The 11,267-nt window shown below is 42.1% G+C and overlaps 1 protein-coding gene across 1 annotated transcript; it reads right to left on the bottom strand.

Annotated features, from left to right (window-relative positions):
- Positions 1 to 11,012, bottom strand: LOC139915929 (uncharacterized). The gene is made up of 7 exons (XM_071904723.2): positions 10,794 to 11,012; positions 9,866 to 10,006; positions 6,675 to 6,830; positions 5,165 to 5,337; positions 2,738 to 2,857; positions 2,205 to 2,339; positions 1 to 231 (listed from the first exon to the last, which is right to left on the bottom strand). Exons 1-7 carry the CDS (start codon positions 10,996 to 10,998, stop codon positions 1 to 3), a joined length of 1,161 nt encoding a protein of 386 aa, XP_071760824.2. The 5' UTR covers positions 10,999 to 11,012.
- Between the last annotated feature and the right edge of the window lie 255 nt (positions 11,013 to 11,267).

Consider the following 11,267-nt stretch of genomic DNA (forward strand, 5'->3'; position numbering starts at 1 on the left):
TCAGTTGGTTGCCACAACAACAATGGAGCCCTCCTCCGCCTCCTCGTCCTTCTCCTCCAGAGATTGGACGACGCAGGGCGTGACGTCGAACGGTATCCTCTCGCAAACTAATTCGGCGGTCTGTGCTGGCGCTCCCCGGCTCAAGCCTCCGGTCGGGTGGGCCTCCTCCCTCAGGGGGGACGGGGTCAAAGAGCATGGCTCCGGCTCCAAGGTTAACGTTACTTCCTCTACCTGTCAAAACAGGAAATGATGCGTTTAAGATAAGATAAGATAGCACTTTATTAATCCCCTTGGGGAAATTCAGGGGGGTTTACCAGACATGAAAAAGTTCTGGACACTAGTTGCCCAAAAGAAAACCAAGCCAAGACTATTGATAGAGGACTTACTCTAGCAGCCATATTGGAGGTCCACAGTTCTTGGGCAATAGTGGCTTTGAACAGCTAACTGCCACATCAACAGAACTGTATATACATTGTTAATTTCTGTGTTGTTTTTGACTGAACTAATCATTTCATAACTGGTACATCCGATAGATTTTGTTTAGATAATGTCAGCTTGTTAGCTAACCAGCTAACTATCACTGGCTTGTTGTAAACACATCTGATTAATGCACTAGCTAACATAGAAGCTAGTGTTAGCAGTGGCTAGTAGTTGCATGTTCACATTAGCATTGGTTGCTTTGCTAAATCTGCTGGCTAGTTAGCTAGCTAACAGTGCCAAAACCAACTGTGCATTCAGGTTAACTGAGAAAGCTACAACTTGTAGTGTTTTGGACTAGAGTCTCAGACCAGAGGGGCTATAAGGCTAAAGACAAGACAGTCTGTGTCACAGTAACCTGAATTTAGAAACAAATCTGCCTTATCATACTATTCACTTTAACATAACATTATTGAATTGACCTACAGCCACACCACAGCAATCTTTTCTTGTATCTCTTTCTCCTGCCTGGTTGTTACATATTATAGTATATGTATATGTCATTTTTTTTGTACAACCAATTCTCAAACGGACCTCCATGATGATGGTGCCAGATGTGGCTGCTGGGAGATTTGTGATGCAACTGCAAAGCCTCTACTGTTGATGAAGAGTCCCCCTCTCCCTCATATCCACAATATAACTGAATATGGACAGAAGAAGGTACAAACCCTGACCGCAAGATCTTCTCATCTTCCCCTTACTACTTGGCATTAATGTGTGTCATATCCAGCTGGATTACATTTACACCTGACTTGAACATTGAAATTGGATTTCACTGTCCTTTGCAAAATGCTAATTGTAATTTCTGTGCACGTCAGCTTCTCTCATAATATTTATGTCCGTCTGTCCAAGCTGCCTGCCACCTGTTTGATTTGCATGCACTTCCTGGTTGGATTCACGCCTGAAAGTTTATTTCCATTTCCGTAGTTGCTATGTGGATTGGAGACGCACTGCATTTACAGTTTATTTTTAATTTGGCCAGCTGTGTCTCTGACCGAGTCCAGAGGCGGTTTGGACGATCATATCTTCAGTGCATCTTAGGTGAAGTTACACCATGTTACACATGAACAAGATGCAACAGTAGCTGTGAGTTTATTTCCAAAATGGTATACTGTATATCCATATTTTTTTTAAATAGTTTCCTTAATTTTACCATTATATATCTAAAATATAGAGGATCTACTTGGTAAATCTTGTCAACCAAGGACATTAGTTTACTAAAGTACCATAATTTCTTTTAACTTTGTGCTATCCAAAATTTTAGTGCCAATTGGTGAATATATCATTTTGAAATGAAAGACTTTATGTAATCCTGATAACTGTAATAATAATAACTGTAACTGATAATAATCTCACCTTTATCCAAAGATTGCATTACATTATATTATTATCCAGATTTGTCCTATTTGAGATTTGCTCTGTAACTCAATCACTTAAGATGTTATATCCCTCCTTACATCTATTTATCCAGAGATTTACATGTTATCTTTTGTTATATAATCTAACTTTGTCATTTCATATAATCATATCTAACCTTAATTTTAAACTGCCCTTGTTGATATGTGAGCTATGACACTATGAATACTACAGAAACCAAAACCAGGGCAGTTTGGGCCGCTCCAGATGAAGGAAGACTTGGTGTTCAGTGAATCATCAGTAAAATTAGAGCAAAGTGTCCTGCATAACCATCTATAAAATAAAACTCCCAGTCTGCTGAGGTAGCTCACCTTCGTCATCTCCTCTTCCTCCTCCTGCTGCTCGGAGATGCCTTCAGACTCCGGCTCTGGCTCCTCCCCGACTGTCTCCACCACTCCCCCGACCATTTCAGCCATCGCTCCACTCAGCTGCCCCACAATCTCCACCTGCAACCAGGTACATGTATTGATTTAACTGCTTGTCTTTTTTTTTTTTCATTGCTTTAAACTGGAAGAGGAATCAACAGGTTATTGACTTATTAAAGTAGATTTTCTTTTTCATTGATTTAAACTGGAAGAGGACACAACAGGTTATTGACTTATTAAAGTACATTTTCTTTTTCATTGATTTAAACTGGAAGAGGACTCAACAGGTTATTGACTTAGAGTGTATTTACTGCAGGAGAGCGCAAGAAAGAAGGAAAGAAAGGAAGGCAAGAAATGAAGGGAAACAGCAGCTGTTTTCTCCCAACCCCAGCAAGGCTCGCCTCTATAGGACAACAGAGGAAAGATAGGAAGGAAGGAAGGTAAGTAAGACAGTAAGTCTGTACCTGGTGGGCCTCGACCTGCGCTGCTCCCCACAGGTCAGCCAGGCGGGGGTGGGTGGGAGGGCCAAGGCTGTGGATGGTGCTGTTGGGAGTGGCTTGGAGGGAATGGGAGGCACTATGTAGCCTGTGTTCCATAGACTGTAGGCACCGAGAGAGGAAAGAAGAGGAGAAAAGAGAATTAATTAGAATTTTAAAGGGGCAAAATGACCATAATATATCTACAGGGGATTGATAGGGTTGTTGATCAATACAAATGACTCAAGGAATACTTGACCAGGTGCTGAGGCTTCTGGCTTTCAAAACTCACTTTCCGGGCCGTAGTGAAGTTTCAAGACTCTGTCAATCCGCTGCTTGCAGTCTCAACTGCTTAACGATGGAGAACGGTGCTACAAACGTGCAACTGGCATCACAAGACATTTCAGCTATGAAGACTAAAAAGCCTCGTTCTCATGCCAAACAAATGACAAGGCAGTTTTATTATTTCAGTATTTTGCATGGAGATATGTTAGCTCTTCACTAGATGTTTCTGTTGGATCTCTGCTCTAATTAACTAGCTTACTTGTGAAAAAATGTGACTTTATTGTGTCAATTACAGGCCACCATAGCTCAGGCGAACATTGGGGTGGGGGTGGGGGGCTGTACCAGAGATTTGCATAGGAGGCGGAAACTTCTGCCAATGTTATCAATTCCTACTGATCGCCAATAGAGGTCTTAGATTTTGCTTAATCCCCCTTTAAATTCACTCAGAAAAATGCATTGCAGTATGTTCAATATTCTACCTCAATGTGAGACCATATATCACACACAGTAAAGCCAAAAAGCTAATTTCAGTTGTGGTCTCAGATCGGTACACCTCTCCTAACATACACTCCCTGACCTTTTCGTCTTATTATTTCATAACCCCGAGGTATTTAATGAGTTCTGTGATGTACCAAAGCAAGAGCAGCCAACGAACCCAAAAAAATTCTATGAGTTTCACAATTCATCATGACTCACTTGATTTGCAGAGACATTCCCGGTGGCCCAGCAGCTGATTGGCAGCAGCTGATTAACACCAGCCAAAGCCACGCAGCCTGCTCATTCCTCCTCATGTATTTCAAAGCAAAACACTGAGCTTTGCCAGTGTGTGAATCTGTGAAGCTCTTCACTTCCCACCAGCCCGTTTCTATAAAGTGAATCCCACGTCTGGGAAGTGGAAACCACATGCCAAATGGATTGCACTCTACGGATCATGATATGCCAGAAAGTAGTGCTTATAACCGCTTTAATTTTATGGTCTCGTCTGTTGCTAATAGACGTACCACATAGATAGTACAGCATCAGTACTGACTTGTTCTTCTTGGTAGCCGTGGGCTGTTTCAACTGGTTCTGTTGTTATTGTGTATTATTAATAACATACTCTATACATACAGTGCAGCCACCTGTTGTTATTGGCACTGTAGTGGCTGTACTATATACAGTATATACTATACAGTGTGTTACTGATGATGCCAACAATAGAGGCAGTTCAAAGTAGTGCTGAAGCCATTAGTACCCCAATATATAGATACAGTACAGAAGTAGTACTATGTAGTACTAGTACCTGTTGTTGGCACTGTAGTAGCTAATGGTACATTAAGATTACAGGCTACAAAGCAACAGGAAGTCATTCATTTTCAATGGAAGCTGGCAACACAATGCTACAAACAGCAGTGTGTAAAATGTAGCAGCGAGTCGGGCGAGCGCAGCTACAAACTGAAGTTCAGCTGCTTCAACTTTTTTCCACGTTCTGATGATGCAGTGAAGCGCGAACCAATCAGAGTAGAGGGAAGGTAGCGTAGGTATACCTACTTTATTTACTTGATGAATTATTTCAATTAACAAGAATGATTATTTGCCAAATAAAATATGTCTCCGTTGGCGACAATGCAGCTTGGTACACCAGACTGTTTTGTAAATTTTGTAGCCCGTAATCTGAACGTCTCATAAAACCATACTGTATAAAATAACATACAGTAGTAGTACTACTGACTTCTTACTACTGGGGTAGTTGTTGCTGCTGGTCTGGTCTGTATACTGTACAGTACTACTGTAGTACCGCTACTCAGCTGTTGCTGTTGGTAGTGCTAGAGCCATAGATGAAGCACAGTATTAGTAGTACTGACCTGTTGTTGCTGGTACTGCAGTAGCTGTCAAATACTTTGTGTATATACAGTACACTACAGTATTAGTAGTACTGACCTGTTGTTGTTGGTACTGCAGTTGCAGTCAAATACTTTATGTATATACAGTACATTGCAGTATTAGTAGTACTGCCCTGTTGTTGTTGGTACTGCAGTAGCTGTCAAATACTTTGTGTATATACAGTACACTACAGTCTTAGTAGTACTGACCTGTTGTTGGTACTGCAGTAGCTGTCAAATACTTTGTGTATATACAGTACACTACAGTATTAGTAGTACTGACCTGTTGTTGTTGGTACTGCAGTAGCTGTTGCTGCTGGTAGTGCTGCAGCTGTTGGAGCTGTTGGAATTGGTTCTGCTGCTGCAGGGCGAGCTGAGCCTGGTGCTGCTGGAGGTAACTTCCTACCGTCCCCTCGTACCCCTCACCAGGCGTACCCCCCGCTCCACTGCTGCCACCTGGCACAGCAATAAACCAGTAGAGTGTCAGAGTAGAGTAGAGACAACAGGACGTCCCAGAGGTTAGAGAGACTACGAAGCCCTACCTGCTCACTTGTTTGAAGTAGTAAACTGTAAAAATGGAGATTATTAGGTTATTAGGTTATTATTCCAGATTCACTAAGACTGTGTTGTGATGGCAATCTGCACCTTTTAGTGCCTCAGTAGGTTGAGCTAAGAGTTTTCGTCTTATTCACTATGCAAATAAACTTGTGGCACAAACAAGCCCTTGAAAAGAGCACTGCACAAGCAAATAGCCCCTTCATCACCAACTGCAAGTGCAAACTGCATGCTTCAGCTTTATGACTAATCCATCAATGCTGGCACCTCTGTGCCCTAAAGCGCCCTTTGTAATTGGACAATTCTCTGATCTGCTCCAGGAAGTACAGTGCCGGGCCACCCTGGTCTGCTTGATGGTCATGTCTGGCCTGTGTATGTAAAACACAAGATCAGTTGTAGTAATGATAGAAGCCATTCTGAATGGCCAAACACATTGCTTTACTCCTCCTTTCAAAGCAACTTAACTTAGATTTGGGGGAGTTGGTGTTGTAACGTGTTCTTGAATTGGGCGCAATCTCAATTTGCATGGCCTCGCCTTCAAATAAATATGTGGGCAAAATGAGGAAAATAATATAATTTACATAACCATGACAGATGCATAAAGGTTTTGCTTTTTAGGAAGCTTTCCACTCACTGAGCACAGTTAGTGAATAGCATGGCACTCTAATGTGGTCAGTTTGGTGATACAGCGTGCGCTCCTCCCTGCACAAAGCTTTAGTGAAACTGGCTTAAATCATTAAACGTGAGTTGAAAATAATAACTTTATCTAAAAATTAAACTTGATGATAGAGGATCCAGTCTGTTATCATTTTGTCAACAAAGAACTTCAGTTACTTATTATCCTTTAAAGCAATACGAGGCAACTTCGCTTGTTGGCGGCCCAGAGTAGCAAGAGGTTACTGTTTGAATTATTATTATCTTAACCTCCTGTGTCCATACCTGACACCAGAATTTAATTTGGGTGAATCTCATCTAACAGGGTGAATCTATGGCATCTCAATTAGGGGAGATGAGACACTCTTTTCTGTTGCAGCCCCACTTTCTGATTAGGCTGGATTTTTACATAAAAATCTTGCCTAGAGCAACTTTAACAAACACCATCATGTAATTAATTTAAAGCGTTACATCATCTGCACCATTATTTTAACCGTGTCAAAATAATGACGCAAATTCTTGCCACAAGTCCAAAGTCTGTAAGATGTTTTACAGTGTAAGTTGAGAGTAGAATGAAGCCTCACCGGTGGCCATGATGTAGGAGCCGGCGGCCGGCGAGGCCACGCCCGAGGGCTGGCTGGTGATTGGGTCCCAGGCGTCGGAGGAGGACAGGCAGTACAGGCCCTGGGAGACGTAGGTATGAGGCCAGACATCTGCAGAGGAGTGGTGGAGCACCTGGTCTGTACGGGTGGAGGGATGAGAGAGAGGAGAAGGTGGAGGGTTGAAGGAATGGAGGAAACACAAGGAACAGAGAGATGGGAAAGTGCAGGGAAGCAGAGAGTGGGATGAAAAGGAAGAGTGACGGGAGGAAAAGCAAAGCTGCATTAGAAGACTCACAGGAACAGCAGGAACCACGACAAGAACTTCCCACAAGCATCTGTTCAACACCGCTAGCTAAAAACAAAGACGTGCCTGATGGACACGGGGGATAAGACTGCAAGAAAAAACAACAAGAAATAAATTCAGCAAGGTCTTGTTTGGTGAAATTCAAATTTTCATGTTTTGAGGTAAGACATGACTGGTCAAAACTAGACATCATAGAGGCCTTAGTTTTACTCATGTTGTCAAGTCAAGAAATTAAATCCTTCATTTCAAAATTGCTGCTGTATCAACAGCTCCATCACAGGGTTTTCCTCAAATTAAAAACTCACTTGTTTTATGCTATTTGTTTGTTAGCTTCCTTTGCAGCACTTTTTGTCCTCTCGATTGACTGACTTCACATATATATTCATTGTTCATATGTAATTTTTAAAATGCATTTATTTATTTATTTTAGTTTTCTTTTAACTTGTGAAGCACTTTATACTTATACTACTAAAAAAAGTGAGAAAAGTGTTGCTAGGACGGAGCGGGCTGAGGCATACTGATGAATTTGAGTGCTATATCTTAATAAAAAATCAGGTACTTTCAAGGCCAGCCATTCATTTTCAAAAGCGTTTAAGGCCTTGTTTTATTTTTCTCAAATCCACAAACTTTCAAGGGTTTTCAAGGTCCGTGGGAACGCTCCATTATACTGCAGTACAGCTGACATGAAGCGTGTGTTGTAGGCAGACAGGAAACTTTGAGACAAAAACTTCAACACTATGAAAAAATGTAAAATGCCTCAGTGTATCTTAGAAAACGAGACATTAATCCAACATCATACCCCAAAATGTTGATTCAGTCAATCACAGCACAATTACAAATCTATTGCAAAGCTATATAAACCCGACTTCATCCAAAAGCAACAAACTGTAATAACTTTAATGCAAGTGTGATGAGCCTCTCTGCAGCGGGATTGTCATTACACAGCGAACACATAGAGGCGACCTGGGGATTGAACAGTCAAGGAGACCGGGGAGGAGAAACCTCCCTTTAGTCCTAATGGTGATAATAAGTAGCTTTTTAATTGGTGCTCGCTTTGTGTGTGCTTCGTGTGTGTGTTTGTGCTTGTGTTTGCGTGTGTGTGTATCTATACATGCGTGCGTGTGAGTGTTGCATGCTAGATAAAGCGGAGAGCAGAGCCCATATGGTGTTGTTAATGAGAGCAGGCTAAGTCCTTGTGTTAACCTACAGGGTCCCTCGGGGTTTGGACAGCGCTCTGCTTTGCTAAACACCAGCGAGAGCTAAAAAAGAAACAGGCGGTCTACAGTGTGACACTGTGTACATGTGGAAGCACCCCACAGTCAGCTTTTCGCTGTCGTCTCTTGTCTGAGCCGCCAGTGACAGGAAAAGTAACGGCTATATTGTTAGCTTTCGTGACGGTTATTTGTTTTACTTTATAAGGTTATCTGACTGTTCTCATGAGGTAAAATGGAGTTTCTTTAACTAATCTGCATAAATTGCTATTTTCTCTCCCTTCTCTCTGTTTTATCGTTGTATATGCAACTAAACTAAACAGGCATGTTGCCACCTGAGGCTCAAACCAGACAAGTAAACAGTAAACATGTTGTCCCCCACGAATGCTGCAGAGTTGTAGTGGGGCAATACGTAAAAAAATATGTTCCCTAATGTTTCTTGATTTCATGTGGCAGTAAAAGGGGAAGAGGAGGAGCCATTCATTGTTCGTGAAAATCTGATCAGTGGTGTCAGAGATATTAAACAAACATTATAGCGTTAGGCCGATCAGTGTAATTTTGAAAATCATGGAGGACCAAAATAGCATCCAAGCTAGTTTCCCCAGAGGAAACTAGGAAAGTGTGAGGTGAAATTCTATTAACACCAGTTTTGGTGTGTTTCATTTCCTCATTTGAATAGAAAGTTTGTGTGCCTTTAGGTCCTCTAGGTTTTGGGTAAATTACTCAACCCTAGGTCTTATGAAACCCAATCAAAACGTTATTGTGTTATTTCAAAAATGACAGGCTGTCATCTGGATTTATCATTTGGAAGTTCTCATGAGTAAGCAGCCAGCAGCAGTGAAAGGCAGAAATGAAACTCTGCTGTGGAACAGCTGAGTACCTGTCCTCCAAAAGTCCTTTACAGTTGGTCGGCAGAAAACGTGACGTGGCTGTTTTTCATCTCCCAAAGGATTAGTCTAATTTTCCAAAACTGTGGATTTATGCTAACTGGTAAACATAACAGTTTACAGTGTGGTCCAAAAACATTCAGTATGTGTTGCAGCGGGGGAAGTGTTTCCATTTTCCTACTAAAGTCAGGAAGATAATTTTCTAGTCTCATAGTGAGCATACAGTGACTAGAGTTATGTTGTAGCTGTGTTTGTGGTTCAGGCGGTTGCCCTGTTAGTAATTAAAAAAATGTAATGTATAGGTATAGCATCTAACATCTAACTTCGGTTTCTAACGCTAAATAGATACTGTGGACAGCTAAATGCAATGGCTCTCAACTATGTCATCAAGGCTCAAGAGTCCGCAGGTTTTCTTTCCAATCAATCACATAGCAGGTAATTTCACCGATTAGTTCTTCCTCTCTGGTTGAAGGTGTGCTAATCAGTGAAATCAGTTGGTGTAGTGTGTGGTTCAAATGAAAACCTGCAGACTCTCAGAAAACTCAGAGAACGCAAACCTCTGCCAAAGTTATGGCTAAAAAATCATCGGTGGACCATCCCAGATCTGGGTCACTACCAAAATCAGTTATTCCTTGGCCCAAGGCCAATCTGTCCACCAAATGACATGGATATCCATTCATAACTTTACAGTATCCTGCTGTCAGACAAACAAACCATGTGTATAGCAGTCTCATATGGTAGCCATGTGGCAGCCATGTTTGTAGTCCATACCTCTGCTGGTGATGCTCTCCTGGTTGACCTCACTGAGGTGGGCTACGCTGCCCTGGTTGGAGCCGGCTCCCATACTCTCCCCGTCCATCGAGTTCCAGCCGAACAGAGTCGCCTCCGAGATCGCAAACTGCTGCATGATGCCTGAGGAGAGGAGGGAGAGCAGCAGCTGTAGTAGTTGGAGATGTAAAAGTAGTAGTAGTAGTATTAACTATTGAACATATTGAACCAACATATTGATCTCGAGTGTGATTTGCTTTTATACAACAGTTCTATAAACAAAGCTATTTATCAAGTAATGGTAATTTGAGACAACAGAGTATGGTTTTTGTCTTTTTTTTGTCTCCACCAACAAAAACAGTTCCCTCACGATTCCACTATAAACTGTTTCTATTAGAACACCTGTAAAGTGGCGTGATACATACAGTAAAACGTTCCAGTGCTGTTATACTGTATATCGGCACTCATGGAATGCCTCCTGTCCAATAAAATTACTCGACTGGAACTAACTGTTGTATAATTACCTAATAATGATGTAATTACACAATAACCTATCCAGTAACACAATGTAATTCAATTGAATCTTTTATCACTATTGACTAGTTTAACTTTATTTATTTTGGAGTTAGTTTCAGCCAAGCAATCTGACATGTTAGAGGCGCTTTCAAACCATGCTGATAATTCCCATAAAACAGCCAGCCTCTCCTGTTTTTTAATCTTATGTATTTACACTTCTTCAGACAGTACACACGTATAGTACTCGTTGTATAAAGTCGATAATATAGGTTCCTACACAGGTCTGGATAGTCTAGAAATGTATGGAAAAAGAATTGGGTGTTTTCCAGGCTGTGAAACTGTGTAAGAACCCTGATGACACCCGACGGGGCGTTTCCTGATGGTTGTGGTATACTGTACCCAGGTAAACCCTCACCTGCAGCGAAGCGAGCCTCCTTCTCGCCGTCGCTGAGGTCGCTGTACGCATCGTTCTCCAGCCTCCTCTCCTTCTCCCTCTGCAGGTTGGTACGGCCCGCCCCCCCCTCCGGCCCCGCGGATGGTTTGCCCCAGCTCTGCCACTCGATCATGTGGGCGACCCGGCCCTGGGCCATGGCAGTGGGCTTGGTCACCTTGTCCTTCATGGAGCGAGACACACCTACAACGGGCACGGTAGGGGAGGACCAGGGGCACACACACACACACCAGACACACACACACACACACACAAATGGTGTCAAAACTACATTCGGTTTATGTAGTTGACCACACCTCCACATGAGGCTCAGGAAAGAAGTGGAACGATTTGAGAAAGTGAGAAAATGTCATATTGTGTGCAATGTTACAGAGAAATGTTTAATACGTGAAATTATGACAGATACAGTCAATGGAGTAATAAATGTACTGGTATAGA

Source organism: Centroberyx gerrardi, chromosome 19 (assembly GCF_048128805.1).
Source record: "Centroberyx gerrardi isolate f3 chromosome 19, fCenGer3.hap1.cur.20231027, whole genome shotgun sequence".
Lineage (NCBI taxonomy): Eukaryota > Metazoa > Chordata > Actinopteri > Beryciformes > Berycidae > Centroberyx > Centroberyx gerrardi.

Excerpts from the sequence above, each read along its gene's own strand:
- LOC139915929 (XM_071904723.2), bottom strand. The coding sequence starts at position 10,998 with ATGAAGGACAAGGTGACCAAGCCCACTGCCATGGCCCAGGGCCGGGTC. Across the intron at positions 6,831-9,865 it reads GGAGAGCATCACCAGCAGAG|ACCAGGTGCTCCACCACTCC; the intron begins GTATGGACTACA and ends CCACCCGTACAG. Across the intron at positions 2,858-5,164 it reads TGCAGTACCAACAACAACAG|TCTATGGAACACAGGCTACA; the intron begins GTCAGTACTACT and ends CGGTGCCTACAG.